The 16,860-nt window shown below is 39.1% G+C and overlaps 1 protein-coding gene across 1 annotated transcript; it reads right to left on the bottom strand.

Annotated features, from left to right (window-relative positions):
- Window positions 1–5,358: 5,358 nt before the first annotated feature.
- On the bottom strand, window positions 5,359–10,985 carry LOC146510143 (uncharacterized). The gene has a single exon (XM_085174781.1). It carries the CDS (start codon window positions 10,490–10,492, stop codon window positions 9,794–9,796), a length of 699 nt encoding a protein of 232 aa, XP_085030907.1. The 5' UTR covers window positions 10,493–10,985; the 3' UTR covers window positions 5,359–9,793.
- Between the last annotated feature and the right edge of the window lie 5,875 nt (window positions 10,986–16,860).

Raw genomic sequence — 16,860 nt, 5'->3', positions numbered from 1 at the left:
ATGTAGACAAAAACAAAAAAATAAAAAGATAATGACAGATCGGGACTCCCGATCCTTATTGCGCATGTGCAAAGTCGGACCGTACTGTCACTACCCGATCCGTACCGGAAACCCGATCGGTACCCCGCATGCGCGAAAGGTGTCTACTTCCGGTCGTAGTGTTTTACGATAGTTATTGGTCAGAGTATCTGTTAAGATGTTAAGAATAATAAGTATCTCTTAAAATGTTTGCAATAATGAAGCATTTCAGTACAATGTAGACAAAAACGAAAAATAAAAAGATAGTTACGGATCAGGACTCCCCAATCCTTACTGCGCATGTGCAAAGTCGGACCGTACAAATCGGGTCTCCCCGATCCGTACCGCGCATGTGCAGATGTTTTCTTCTTCTTCTGTTCGTTTAATGGCAGTGTACTCCCCAGTGTACGAGGATACTGCCACCTGCTGACCGAGCGAATGAACCCTATTGTAAACTGAATTGGCGTCATTACAAACGTGTGTTAAGTTTGATTTAGTGATAGTCGAGTGTGTTTATGCTTCTCTGTGTGGAGAGGATTGATTAGTATAGGATGATGATGTACGCTATCACTGTTAATTGTCAGTAAACACTTAATCTGGCTGATGAATCTTCACGTGACATATTACAAAGTCTGTATTATTAACTCTGTAATTAGGCGCCATTCTTCTTATTTTACGGCGCTGTTGTTCGGGGGACGCTCTCTGTTGAGGAGAAAAGCATGAATTTGTTTGTATACGGATTATCCATTGTTTAAATGTCCCGGTAGTCGAAAAGGAGGCAGAGCTGCTGAGAAATGCTAGGAGCTAACTGGGCGCTAACCGTATCATTCAAATATATTGAATGTCGCAATGTTGGCAAAGAGAGGAAGTGACGTAAGATTTGCGCATGCGGGGTACCGATCGGGTTTCCGGTACGGATCGGGTAGCGACACGTACAAATCGGGTCTACCCGATCCGTACCGCGCATGTGCAGATGTTTTCTTCTTCTTCTGTTCGTTTAATGGCAGTTTACTCCCCAGTGTACGAGGATACTGCCACCTGCTGACTGAGCGAATGAACCCTATTGTAAACTGAATTAGCGTCATTACAAACGTGTGTTAAATTTGATTTAGTGATAATCGAGTGTGTTTATGCTTGTCTGTGTGGAGAGGATTGTTGGAATAGTGATGATGATGTCTGCTATCACTGTCAATTACCAGTAAACACTTCATCTGGCTGCTGAATCTTCATGTGACATATTATAAAGTCTGTATTATTAACTCTGTCATTAGGCACCATTCTTCTTATTTTACGGCGCTGTTGTTCAATCGGGGAATGCTCTCTGTTGAGGAGAAAAGCAAAAATTTGTTGCGGATACGGATTATCCATTGTTTAAATGTCCCGGTAGTCAAAAAGGAGGCAGAGCTGTTGAGAAATGCTAGGAGCTAACTGGGCGCTAACCGTGTCATTCAAATATATTGAATGTCGCAATGTTGGCAAAGAGAGGAAGTGACGTAAGACTTGCGCATGCGGGGTACCGATCGGGTTTCCGGTACGGATCGGGTAGCGACACGGGTTCAAGTTCATTAAGTTATGGGAAATAAAACAGGTAGAATAACTGAAGTGTGCCTTTTGATGATAACTGAACTTACTGAAGCCGACTTGATAAATCTTACATTACACCATTAAAAACAGTTTTAGTGTAAAATTTTATAAAAAAAAAATTCTCTGTACTTTTGAAATCACACTTTTTAACCACATGCAGAAACTTAAACAAAAAAACAAACAAATAACGTACTGACTGGAAATTGCTCCTCATTTTCTGTTTTTAAAGGAACTTTTTTGTCAGTGACATGGGAAAGAGGAGATCATGAATTATATCCAGTTGACAGTGTTGGGGAGTAACGGAATACATGTACTGCCGTTACGTATTTAAAATACAAAATATGAGTAACTGTATTCCGTTACAGTTACCGTTTAAAAAGGTGGTATTTAGAATACAGTTACTTTGTTGAAATAAATGGATTACACGCGGTACTTCCCTGTTTCATATTGTCGCGGGTCAGGACTGTTTGGGTTTTGTTTGACAGCTACGTTCTGTAGTTCCAGGTGGCAGCGTTACGGTTGCCATGGTTACAGGGTGACGCTCTCTCTCTGCGTGTTTCCTGGGTGAGAGAGGCCTTTTTGTTGTTGTTGTGCTAAGCTAATAGGCAGAATGCTACAGGTATAGCTCTAAAGAATGTAGCCTCATGGGCAGTGTAGTCCGTGCTGCAAGGAGAATGGACTGCCATACACATGTGTCTGTGAGCGAGGGAGGGAGAAAAAGGAAAAGTACGAGCTGTCATCGAGCAGAAACGGGAGCTGGAAGCATGTAAATATAATAATAACCACTGCAGCCAAGAAGAGTGCCTGACGAGCCCAGTTGTAAGTAAGCTATTAAGACTCGACTGTACACTGTGTTAGTGTTTTCCTCCAAAAACAATAAGTTCCGTTGGAGCAGCCTTTCAACGCCTCTCTCTGTCTCTCGCTGGCAAAGTTGACCCAGACAACAAAGTAAAGCTATTTTTCGGCTATGAGCCCGACACGGAACCCACCGTATTAGCCAGAGGTCCCTTTACTACGGTTCGGAGCCGCGGACCTTCAGTAACAGTACTAAATCATACAGCAATAGTACATTCATGTAGTTGTAAACAGCATGATAATATATTAAGTAATCCAAGTATTCAGAATACGTTACTCTCATTGAGTAACGTAATGGAATACGTTACAGAATACATTTTGGGGCATGTATTCTGTATGCTGTAATGGAATACATTTTAAAAGTAACCTTCCCAACACTGCCAGTTGATACATATGAACCCTACAATAAAGCACCAAAACATGAGGCTACAGTAAGTAAGAAAGAAAGAAAGAAAAAAAAATTATATATATATATATATATATATATATATATATATATATATATACATATATATGATGTATATATATATATGATGATGATGTGCCATTAGCATGCAATTATTTTCTCAGTTACAGGCTACGGGGAAATCTGGGTGTATTTTAATGTCACTGTATTTATTCCTTAGATAAAATAAATAAAACACTGCTAATCCAGTCCTGCCTAGCTTTGTCTTAGCCTTAGCACTCACTGAAACAATGATGCTTTTCAAGTAGCAAGTGGAAACTACAACTCAGTTACATGCTGTTGACTAAGCATGTCTAAAATATTATACAAGAAATTTCCACAACTGTGGAATATTTCAGGAAAATGCTTCCTCCAAATCCTCTCAGGCTGTCCAGTAAAATGACATTGAGGAAATGTGATTTTCTCTGTGCTGCACCTTTATCCTTTTAAACTAACCCCTGAGACAGGAGCTTTTTGTGCTTATTCAGTCATCCAGGTTATTCATGACGACTCCGCTGTCATGTATGCATTCAAGTTAAAGGTTACGTGCAGGTGGGGTGGGTTGTGTGCTGTGAGTTTGGCGTGAGTGCATGTGTGTGTGGGTGCATGTGACACATAGTGACAGCTGCAGCTGGTCACAGCAGCTACAGTATCAGCTGCTGGAGAGGAAATACAATCAGCTTTGCTGCCTCAAAGCACTCATACACACTTCTTTACCCTCACACATGAAAACAAACTGTGGATGTGTCCAAGTGTGTTTGTGAAGTTTGACCCGTTTCCAATTTAGGTATTGGAAGATTAGCGTGTGGAGGCATCCTTTTTTTGGTGCGTGTCCAAAATGTTAACGATACTGTTGGTGTCATGATTACCTTAGATACTATGCGACTGAGCTCTAAATGTTTGGATAAGAGTGCCTTATGTTTATGTATGTTTTTGCACACAGCCACCACGCAAAACATGACTGTTTGTTAAGTCCCAGTGTGAAGTGTTACACCAAGCTTTTTGTCATCACAATCTTGGTATCTAGAACCGCATTTCACAAAATGAGGCAAGTCGGAGTCTCGATATCCAATAGAGGTTTTTCTCATGACAGCATATGCATATTTTTCAAGAGTTGTCGACCATCTTGGATGTGATACAGTCACCAGTTGCAAGGGGAAAATGTGCATTCTCAGACTGGTTGGCAAGTGGTTGGTGTACGTTGCTGCTGTAGTTGGTGCTGTAGCTAAAACCTCCTTGTGCTTTCTTTGGTCACTAACAGGCCACCACGCTTGCCTCACTAACCCCAAAATGCTTTTCTGGCATTTTGGAGGCATGGCAGTGGAACAGATTTAACCCAATGACAGCTAGCAACCTCCACAAGCCACTGCCAAGCAGTCAGGGACAGTGTTGGGGAGTAACGGAATACATGTACTGCCGTTACGTATTTAAAATACAAAATATGAGTAACTGTATTCCGTTACAGTTACCGTTTAAAAGGGTGGTATTTAGAATACAGTTACTTTGTTGAAATAAATGGATTACACGGCGGTACTTTCCTGTTTCATATTGTGGCGGGTCAGGACTGTTTGTGTTTTGTTTGACAGCTACGCTCTGTTGTTCCAGGCGGCAGCGTTACGGTTGCCATGGTTACAGGTGACGCTCTCTCTCTGCGTGTTTCCTGGGTGAGAGAGGCCTTTTTGTTGTTGTTGTGCTAAGCTAATAGGCAGAATGCTACAGGTATAGATCTAAAGAATGTAGCATCATGGGCAGTGTAGTCCGTGCTACAGGGAGAATGGACTGCCATACACGTTATGTGTCTGTGAGCTAGGGAGGGAGAAAAAGGAAAAGTACGAGCTGTCGTCGAGCAAAACGGGAGCTGGAAGCATGTAAATATAATAATAAGCACTGCAGCCAAGAAGAGTCCCTGAGGAGCCCAGTTGTAAGTAAGCTATTAAGACTCGACTGTACACCGTGTTCGTGTTTTCCTCCAAAAACAATAAGTTCCGTTGGAGCAGCCTTTCAACGCCTCTCTCTGTCTCTCGCTGGCAAAGTTGACCCAGACAACAAAGTAAAGCTATTTTTCAGCTACGAGCCTGACACAGAACCCGACGTATTAGCCAGAGGTCCCTTTACTACGGTTCGGAGCCGCGGACCTTCAGTAACAGTAATAAATCACAGCAATAGTGCATTCATGTAGTTGTAAACAGCATGATAATATATTAAGTAATCCAAAGTATTCGGAATACGTTACTCTCATTGAGTAACGTAGCGGAATACGTTACAGAATACATTTTGGGACATGTATTCTGTATTCTGTAACGGAATACATTTTAAAAGTAACCTTCCCAATAGTGATGGGTCGTTCGCGAACGAAATGGCTCTTAGAGCCGGTTCGTTGAAGTGAACGATGCGAGCCGGCTCCTTATCGCGAGCCGTCACGTGGTTTTTTTTTTTTTTTTTTTCTTTCTCTCAGCCTCTCTCTCTCGCACTTTTTTTCTGCTTCACTCCGCACGCGAGCCTTGTGCTTTACGCTGGGCAGAGGGGGGAGGGGCGGTAGTTACACTCAGTAGCACAGGAACAGAGCCAGAGAGAGAGAAAGAAAGCCAGGGACAACAACGTCACATTAGAAAGGTATAGTAATCATCCACAACTATTTTCAGTTGCAGATGATAAAGGATTCAGAAAGTTTATTCATGTGGACCCATATGACAGAGAATATGCATCTTCTTTTTGTTTTCATATTTTAATTTGTATTTAATTGTGTTGTGGTTTGCAGTGTTTTGTGTTGTTTCATTTTAAACTTGTAAAAGGAAAAAGCTGAAAATTTAAATAGTTAAAAGTTGAAATGTGAATAGTTGGTTTTTGTATTATATGATTTATTTATTACATTTTATGTGGAGTGAAAAAATAAAAGTATATTTACGGTGGCCCCTAGAGACAAAGCACATACAAACTTCAAATCACGTACGAACTCTGAAGCACGTACAAACTCCAAAACACATAAAAACACGTACAAACTCCAAAACACGTAAAAACTCCAAAACATGTAAAAACACGTACAAACTCCGAAGCACGTAAAAACTCAGAAGCACATAAAAACTCAAAACACGTACAAAAGACAACAGAAGTGCTCCAGGATGCTGGGCGCAGTGTTGAGCTTTTGTTACCTAGTGGCTACACAAGCCAGCAAGTACCAACGACCGGATTTGGTGTGTGGTAGTAACAGGTAAATGAACATTGTTTTTAAATTATTTGAATATATATGAGTGCCTGTGTATAAATACACAAACAATACACACATGCTTTCAATTGTGTAATTTAAGTGATCTAGTAGCTCTGCTTTGGAAGTTCAGTTCATGCTAGAAATGTGTTTTGGAGTTTGTACGTGTTTTGTCTCTAGGGGCCACCGCATATATTTAGTTCAGTTCAGTTCAGTTCATTTTTATTTCAAACATTTCAAACATGAGCCTTCACAATCATTACAATATATTATTCCATTATTTGTTTGAAAAGGAGTAGGTAGAAGTATTTACTTATTTGTCCCTACCCCCTCAAGTTTTACCTCTCATTCATTTAATTTTTTTTTTTTTAGTCTTAAATTAAACAAACAACATATGAAACAAAAGTAAAGCAAAGCAAAACAAAACATACATAAATCAAAAACAAGAAATTAGCAAGCCCCACCACAGTATAGTTTCTTTCATATGAAAAATACAGAAGGTGTATATTTGCAGATACACAAATTATGGAAAACAAACAACCAAAACAAAACAAAAAAAAAAAACCCAAAAAAGAACCACAACACCATTACCAGCAACATTACCGTCCTGGGTTAACCCCGTTTTCTTCATTGTTATACTTATTTAAAATCAGGTTTTTATATTTTACTTTAAACTGTTTTATGTTTTTACTGTCTTTTATTTCTTCTGTTAGACTGTTCCATAATTTAACTCCTGCAATTGAGATAGACATCGTTCTTAAAGTTGTTCTAGCACTTTGTATTTTTAAATTCCATTTCCCTCTTAAGTTATACCCACCTTCTCTTTCTATGAACAATTTACAGATTTCTTTTGGAAGCAATTTATTTCTTACTTCATACATTATTTGCGCTGTTTTAAGCTTCACCAAGTCTTGGAATTTAATAGCTTGCATTTTGACAAAGAGTGCATTTGTATGGTCCCTGTACCCCACATTATTTATTAATCTAATGGCCCTTTTCTGTATTACAGTTATTGTTTGTGTGTTACTTTTGTATGTGTTTCCCCAGACCTCTACACAGTAGCTCATATATGGCAGTAGTAAAGCACAGTATAAAATGTGCAGTGCTTTCTGATCCAGCATATGCTTTGCTTTCCCCAAGACGGCAATGCCCTTTGCCAGTTTCCCCCGAACATAAGTAATATGTGGCTTCCAACAGAGCTTGTGCTCAATGATCACCCCAAGAAATTTTATTTCATTTACTCTTTCTAAATATACATTGTCAACACATATTTCTACTTTGATGTTTCTCTTTTGGTTTCCAAACAACATAAATTTGGTTTTATCTAGATTCAATGATAATTTATTTATATCAAACCACTTCTTTAATATAGTTAATTCCTGTGTGATCATCTCCAAAACCTGTGGCAATTCCACACCTGAACACAGTATATTTGTGTCATCTGCAAATATTACAAACTTTAAAATCTCCGATACTCTGCAGATATCATTTAAGTACATAATAAACATTTTTGGACCCAGTACTAAACCTTGAGGTACTCCACAAGCTATATCCATCAAATTAGATTTATATTCATTTATTTGTACATATTGTTGCCTATTCCCAACATAGCTTTTTAACCATTCCAAAACCACTCCCCTAAACCCATACTTTTCCAGTTTTTTTAATAGAATTTCATGATTAACAGTATCAAATGCCTTCTTTAGATCTAAGAAAACGCCGAGCGCATACCTCTTATTATCCATACATTCCGTTATCTTTTCCATTAAATCTATTAATGCCAAAGCTGTTGATCTGTTGCTTCTGAACCCATACTGACTATCTGTCATTAATTCATATTTTTCCACAAAACTGTCAAATCTTTTTATGAAAAGTTTTTCCAGTATCTTAGAGAACTGGGAGAGTATTGACACTGGTCTATAGTTTGTAAAATGATGCCTTTCACCGGTTTTGTAAAATGGAATAACTTTAGCAACTTTCATTTTTTGTGGAAAAACCCCTTTTTGAAACGACAAGTTGAATATATATTTTAATGGTTTTACAATACCATCAATAACTGTCTTTACTGTTACCATATCAATATCATTCCAGTCTGTACTGGTTTTGTACTTAAGTCCTCTAACTATGTCATAAATCTCTTTCTCTTCCACTGCTCTTAAAAACATTGAGCTACTATTCCTTTCAATATTTTCACCAGTGTCCCTTTCTATTCCATCAACCTTTATTTCCTCTGCCAGTTTTGGCCCTATGTTTACAAAGAATTCATTAAAGCCATTTACTATCTCTTCCATGTTATTAATACTTCTTGTCCCTTCTATAAAGTACCCAGGGTAATCATTATTCCTTGATTCATTTTTGATTATACTGTTTAATACATTCCATACATCTCTTGTGTTATCTTTATTGTGTTCTAACCTTTTAATGTAATACTCTCTTTTACAGGATCTCATTATATTAGTTAATTTATTTTTGTAAGTTTTATACTTCCTTTCAGTTTCTATTGTTCTCTTTTTTATGAATTCTCGATATAGGGTATTGGTTTTTTTTGCTGGCATTTTGTAGTCCTTTAGTCATCTATGGTCTTCCTGCATAGTTGTGTTTCCTATTGATTTCAATTACTGGGCAGTTTTTATCAAGTAATGTGTTAAATGTTCTTAAAAATCCTTCGTAAGCTTTATTAACTTCTGTTTGTTCATATACAATATTCCAATCTTGCTTTAAAAGTTCATTTCTAAGACAATTTAATGTCTTCTCTGTTCTTATTCTTTTGTAAATAATCTTATGTCCATCATTGTTCACTTTATAATGGCAATTATAAGATGCAAAGACTGGTAAATGGTCACTTATATCATTGATTAACAGCTCACTTTTTATATTTCCTTCTATTATATTTGTAAATATATTATCTAATAGAGTTGCACAATGAGATGTTATTCTGGTCGGTCTTGTTATCAGTGGAAATAAACCCATGCTGTACATGGAATCAATAAATTCTTCTGTACTCTTATTATGATTTGGATTCAATAAGTCAATATTAAAGTCCCCACAAATAAACATTCTTTTCTGATTTATATTTGTAAATAAGTCCTCCATTTTATCTTTAAATATCTCAATCTTAGATCCTGGTGTTCTATATATACAACTGACAATTAGGTTTTTCCTTTTTTCCATACTTATTTCCACTGATAAACATTCCATCACTCCATCAATAACAGTTGTCATTCTTCCCATTCTTTCGTACTTTAGGTTTTTATCAATGTAAAGTGCCACCCCACGTCCTTTCTTGTTGATCCTGTCTACATGAAGGAATTCATATCCATTTATTTTAAAGTCTTCTTCTTTTCCAGGAGTTATCCAGGTCTCCGATATGGCTATCACATTGAATGGCTGTTCAAACTGTGTTATGTAGTCGTTGATGGATTGAAAGTTTGCATATAAGCTTCGACTATTAAAGTGAACCATTGTTATACCCTGATCTACCTTGAATTCCTTTTTAAGTTGCTCCTTTGTATAATAATTGCATTCATTTGTCTTATTGTTAAAGAAATTACAATCAGGATCTATGTTGCTGTCATACATCAATGTCTTATTTTCAATATCTATATGAGTTGTTAGTTGAAAATTGTCAGACATCTGCGTTGGTTGTGCACTTGGACGGTCCCATCATATTCAGCACTGCTTTGCATTTATCAGTTATATTTTTCTAGTTCCGTCATCTCTTTGATGACTAGAACCTTAGCCTGCTCTGGTGTTCCATTTAACTTAATGAATATTTTACAGTCTGACGTCCAAGTTGACTGTATTTTCTTCTGTTTTCTTAATATTCTTGCTTGTCTTGCAATGTCTGCATTTTTCTTGATTAGGTGTTCATTTAAATAAACATTTGTACCTTTTAGCTTTCTTCCTTGCTTGAGCAGTTCTTTTTTCTGTTTTCTATTAACAAAACGAATGATAATGGCAGGTATTTGATTTTTGTTTTTCCTCGGAAGAGGATGGCATCCCTCAATATTTTTATTGTCCATTTCGATACCTTTGCTTTTAAAGAAGGCCAGTACCTGCTCTTCCAAAGAGCGTAGCTCTTGCTCGGGTGGCTCCCCTCTCTCTGATGCTGCTACCCTTGCATATGTCTGATGCTTAGTTTCCAGTCCTGTCACTATCACATCATTTACTCTTGAATATTGTTCCAGATCTGACACCCGTCCTTCCAGCATAGCAATCTTCTTGTCCTTTTCCTCGCTCTGCCTTCTTAGTTCTTTAATATCATCCATTAAATTAAGTATCAGTTTTTGTTGTTTTGAAATTGTTGTTATTTCTTCTGACATAAAGTTTAGGGATTTCTTTATGTCCTCCAGTTCCTCCTCATTAACGGTGCTCCTCTTAGGCGGCATCTTAACGGCTTTAAGGCCCGCTGTTTGCGAACCACCTTTGAGGGTTGCCAAAACCCGGCCTGTCCTGGCAATTAACCTTGCTGGCTTTTTGTTGGTACCAGGCGTGGCCTGGCAGCTAGCCTCGTTAGCTGGTGGTGGAGCCCTGCGTGGCCTGGCAGATAGCCTTGCTGGCTAGTGTTGGTACCCGGTGTGGCCTAGCGTGGTCTGGCAGCTCGCCTCGTTAGCTGGTGGTGGAGCCCGGCGTGGCCTGGCAGCTAGCCTCGTTAGCTGGTGGTGGAGCCCGGCATGGCCTGGCAGCTAGCCTCGTTAGCTGGTGGTGGAGCCCGGCGTGGCCTGGCAGCTAGCCTCGTTAGCTGGTGGTGGAGCCTGGCGTGGCCTGGCAGCTAGCCTCGTTAGCTGGTGGTGGAGTCCGGCGTGGCCTGGCAGCTAGCCTCGTTAGCTGGTGGTGGAGCCTGGCGTGGTCTGGCAGCTCGCCTCGTTAGCTTTATATATAAACATATATAAATAAAACCACTTTTTTTTATGTTAGTAATTCCTTTTGTGCATAATTTAATATTATTGTTAATAATAAATTAATTAAAGCAACAAAACAACCTGAAGAGCCGGTTTGGAGCCGAAAGAGCCGGATCTTTTTAGTGAGCCGAACCGAAAGAGCCGGATCTCTAAAAAGAGCCGGAAATCCCATCACTACTTCCCAACACTGGTCAGGGAGTACATGTTTACTTACAACCGGTATATAACATCCAGTATGGAGAATTATATCTTCAAGCTCCTCCAAGTCCAGACCCAAGTCTCAAGCACTGTGTACATGACATCACAAATGAAACATCAATAGACTTATTTTGGCTACCAGACAAGTTTCCACTGCTGGAAAAAAAATCCAAATTCCAGTCATCAATTCATTAGCTTTACTTTGAGGAATAAACAGCATGTTGATCATTTATATACAGCATATAGTATATATGGTACCTAACATATATGTACTTTCTATTTCATAAAATAAGGTTAATCTGTAAAGCAACAGTTTCAAATGATTTTTATTTTTAAAATATAAATGTAAAATAATTTTGATGGAACACTGACGTCTAAGAGGGAAAATGAATTTCTTTTGTTCCTGCCTGTCATTTGTGTATTTGTAGCATTGGTCGAGCCAATATAATTATTCAGATAAAGACCATTGAAGTTTTATTTCCAAAATGCTAGGAGCAGCTCTTGACAGATTGCGCCTACTCATACAAAACCCTGCTGCAGGAGACTGGAGTTACAAACTCCAGCTGCATAAATACAAGCATGTCAGCAGTGTTGGGAAGGTTACTTTTAAAATGTATTCCATTACAGAATACAGAATACATGCCCCAAAATGTATTCTGTAACATATTCCATTAAATTACTCAATGAGAGTAACGTATTATGAAATACTTTGGATTACTTAATATATTATCATGCTGTTTACAACTACGTGAATGTACTAGTGCTGTGATTTATTACTGTTACTGAAGGTCCGCGGCTCCGAACCGGAGTAAAGGGACCTCTGACTAATACGGGTTCGTGTCGGGCTCGTAGCCGAAAACTAGCTATACTTTGTTGTCTGGGTCAACTTTGCTAGCGAGAGACAGAGAGAGGCGTTGAAAGGCTGCTCCAACGGAACTTATTGTTTTTGGAGGAAAACACGAACACGGTGTACAGTCGAGTCTTAATAGCGTACTTACAACTGGGCTCGTCAGGCACTCTTCTTGGCTGCAGTGGTTATTATCATATTTACATGCTTCCAGCTCCCGTTTCTGCTCGATGACAGATCATACTTTTCCTTTTTCTCCCTCCCTCGCTCACAGACACATAACGTGTATGGCAGTCCATTCCCCCTGCAGCACGGACTACACTGCCCATGATGCTACATTCTTTAGAGCTATACCGGTAGCATTCTGCCTATTAGCTTAGCACAACAACAACAAAAAGGCGCTCTCTCACCCAGGAAACACGCAGAGAGAGAGCGTCACCTTGTAACCATGGCAACCGTAACGCTGCCGCCTGGAACTACAGAACGTACCTGTCAAACAAAACCCAAACAGTCCTGACCCGCCACAATATGAAACAGGGAAGTACCACCGTGTAATCCATTTATTTAAACAAAGTAACTGTATTCTAAATACCACCTTTTTAAACGGTAACTGTAATGGAATACAGTTACTCATATTTTGTATTTTAAATACGTAACGGCAGTACATGTATTCCGTTACTCCCCAACACTGCATGTCAGGCAGCCCGCTAACTATGCTAACAGCTAGCAAAACCAGGTCAACTATTCCTTTGCTTATTTTTAGCCAACTTCCACTTAAACTTTTATTATCTCAACAGGTAATTGTTGTTATTGTGTTGTGTGAAGTAACATTTAATAATGCTTAGCGCTCACCTTCTTTCACAGAAAAGAGATGAGGGAGGACTATCAACTCTTACCATGGTGGGCACAGATCAGCACATAAGAGAACAAATCTAATATATTATTTCAAAAGAGTTCTACAGCAGCAAAATGCAACACTTTCTTTTCCTTCTGCCTGCTATTCATCATCCCTTGTCCACAACCCCCCTGTGCATATATGTCCAAACCATCTCAGCCTTTCCTTCCTAAATTTGTCTCCCTCTGATGTACTCACTTCTGATCTTATACAGAGCTAAATTCTGCCATCTTTAACATCAGCTTTGTCTCCTGTCTTTTTCTCAGTGTCACTGTTTTCAAACTTCATAGCAGTTCCCACTACTATCTTGTGAACCTTGCCTTTTATTCTTGCTGCTATCCTTCTGTTACATATCACCCATGACACTAGTCTTCACACACTCCACCCATCTCCACTGTCTTCTTCGCATCTCTTGTGCACCATTGGTTTGGATGGTTATACTTGCTCCTTGTATCTCCACTGTTACACCTCTGTCTCTCATTGACACACATTATTCTGTCTCGCTTGTACTGACTTTCACTCTTCTTCTCTCCAGGTCATAACTCCACCTATTCAGGGTCTCTTCCACTTGCTCCCTGATCTCACTACAGATCAGAATGCCATCTGCATACATCATAGTTATAGAGACCGATACCTGATTTCATCTTTCAATCTATCAAACATCTTTAGCAAACAAGAAGCCAATCCCTAATTTGATTCTACCCTCACTGTGACCTCATCTGTCATTTCAACCTCACACCTCCCCACATTGTCTCACTGCCGTCCTGCACCACCCTCATATACTTCTCTGCCACTTCTGACTTTCTCATGCAGTACCACAGTTCCTCTTTGGCCACTCTATGATATACTTTTTCTAAAGCCACAAAGACTCAGTGCATTCCTCCTGACCTTCTCTGTACTTATCCAGCAACGCTCTCCACCTCTTTAGAGCTCTTTCTCAGCATAAAGTCTTCATGACATGGCTCCCACCTGCTCTTGAAAATGCAGCACAGTTATGCATGTGCACTATTAGAATAGTTACTGTAGAATAGTTACTTTTAATTTTGATATTTTACTTTATAAAAACAGCCAAATAATGCTCACACATTTTAATGAATTGTGTTCAGGATTTTAAATTGTAGTGGAGCATTTTCATAGTGTTGTACTGTTGCTTTTATTAAAGAAAATTTTGCAAATACCCCCAAAACTGGTCACTGTCAGCTGATGGTAAATATCTTTGAGGCTATCTTCCTTCTGTACTGCTCATTCTGAATGTTTAGAGTGAGTTAGGGTAAGGTGAGTTAGTTCATCAACTCTGATTAGAGTGTATAATAAGACAGCTTCTTGCTTCAAATGCTTCTTGATTTATAAAGATTGTTCAGACTGGACTATATCAGAGCCGCATGCTGTCTGCATCACCTGGGTTAGCTGCGGGGTTAGCAGGCAGTCAAACATCTCAGGAGAAATAACATCTGATTTAATCGCCTGGTAATCAAACCTTTATGCTTCTACTATATATGTAAATTGCAGTGCTATAGCAGGTGGTGTAGAAATTACTATTTTCATACCGTCTCCAGTAGTATTTAGGATTCACTTAATAACAGTTATGAGTAAACACACAATTTTTATTCAGCTGAGCCATACCTTAGCCAAACACTTAGTTTATGTACCAAAATTATTAAATTAATACTCTGTGTTGATTCGTTTAGCTCAGACTTTTAGTAGAGCTGTGTTTAATGCACCACAATCATCTAATTTCTTGTTGCATCTGTTTATGAAATGATATAAATTCAATTGGAAGGTTTTGGGTGGGGAAAACCACACAAATCAACTCATATCACACTGCACTAATTTATCTTTGAGAAAATAATGTGGAAAACTGATTTAACTTAAAACTGAATTTTAGTGGTGTTGTTCTAATCTTTTATTAGATTTTGTCAAGACTGATGTGACAGATTTGGACAGCGAATCATTGTGTGTGTGTGTGTATATATATATATATATATATGTATGTATGTATGTATGTATGTATATATATATATATATATATATATATATATATATATATATATATATATATATATATATATATATATATATATATATATACAGTGGGGCAAAAAAGTATTTAGTCAGCCACCAATTGTGCAAGTTCCCCCACTTAAAATGATGACAGAGGTCAGTAATTTGCACCAGAGGTACACTTCAACTGTGAGAGACAGAATGTGAAAAAAAAATCCATGAATTCACATGGTAGGATTTGTAAAGAATTTATTCGTAAATCAGGGTGGAAAATAAGTATTTGGTCAATAACAAAAATACAACTCAATACTTTGTAACATAACCTTTGTTGGCAATAACAGAGGTCAAACGTTTACTATAGGTCTTTACCAGGTTTGCACACACAGTAGCTGGTATTTTGGCCCATTCCTCCATGCAGATCTTCTCAAGAGCAGTGATGTTTTGGGGCTGTCGCCGAGCAACACGGACTTTCAACTCCCGCCACAGATTTTCTATGGGGTTGAGGTCTGGAGACTGGCTAGGCCACTCCAGGACTTTCAAATGCTTCTTACGGAGCCACTCCTTTGTTGCCCGGGCGGTGTGTTTTGGATCATTGTCATGTTGGAAGACCCAGCCTCGTTTCATCTTCAAAGTTCTCACTGATGGAAGGAGGTTTTGGCTCAAAATCTCACGATACTTGGCCCCATTCATTCTGTCCTTAACACGGATCAGTCGTCCTGTCCCCTTGGCAGAAAAACAGCCCCATAGCATGATGTTTCCACCCCCATGCTTCACAGTAGGTATGGTGTTCTTGGGATGCTACTCAGTATTCTTCTTCCTCCAAACACGACGAGTTGAGTTTATACCAAAAAGTTCTACTTTGGTTTCATCTGACCACATGACATTCTCCCAATCCTCTGCTGTATCATCCATGTGCTCTCTGGCAAACTTCAGACGGGCCTGGACATGCACTGGCTTCAGCAGTGGAACACGTCTGGCACTGCGGGATTTGATTCCCTGCCGTTGTAGTGTGTTACTGATGGTGACCTTTGTTACTTTGGTCCCAGCTCTCTGCAGGTCATTCACCAGGTCCCCCGTGTGGTTCTGGGATCTTTGCTCACCGTTCTCATGATCATTTTGACCCCACGGGATGAGATCTTGCGTGGAGCCCCAGATCGAGGGAGATTATCAGTGGTTTTGTATGTCTTCCATTTTCTGATGATTGCTCCCACAGTTGATTTTTTCACACCAAGCTGCTTGCCTATTGTAGATTCACTCTTCCCAGTCTGGGGCAGGTCTACAATTCTTTTCCTGGTGTCCTTCGAAAGCTCTTTGGTCTTGGCCATGGCGGAGTTTGGAGTCTGACTGGTTGAGGCTGTGGACAGGTGTCTTTTATACAGATGATGAGGTCAAACAGGTGCCATTCATACAGGTAACGAGTGGGGGACAGAAAAGCTTCTTACAGAAGACATTACAGGTCTGTGAGAGCCAGGGATTTTCCTTGTTTGAGGTGACCAAATACTTATTTTCCACCCTGATTTACGAATAAATTCTTTACAAATCCTACCATGTGAATTCATGGATTTTTTTTTCACATTCTGTCTCTCACAGTTGAAGTGTACCTCTGGTGCAAATTACTGACCTCTGTCATCATTTTAAGTGGGGGAACTTGCACAATCGGTGGCTGACTAAATACTTTTTTGCCCCACTGTATATATATATATATAGAGAGAGAGAGAGAGAGAGAGAGCTAATTCCATATTAAACACTGTTCTATTATCTCCACCTCTTCCTCTCTGTGCTTCTGTTTACGACTGCTGACCTTTGGCCTATTTTAAGGTTTTGGTGTCATATATAATTCTTTGAATTGTGAAACTGAGAAAAGAGTCAGTGGTAGGAGACATAATTTAAATGTTTTACATCCTGTGCACTTCC

Source organism: Neolamprologus multifasciatus, chromosome 10 (assembly GCF_963576455.1).
Source record: "Neolamprologus multifasciatus chromosome 10, fNeoMul1.2, whole genome shotgun sequence".
Lineage (NCBI taxonomy): Eukaryota > Metazoa > Chordata > Actinopteri > Cichliformes > Cichlidae > Neolamprologus > Neolamprologus multifasciatus.
This window is presented reverse-complemented; position numbering and strand designations above follow the sequence as displayed.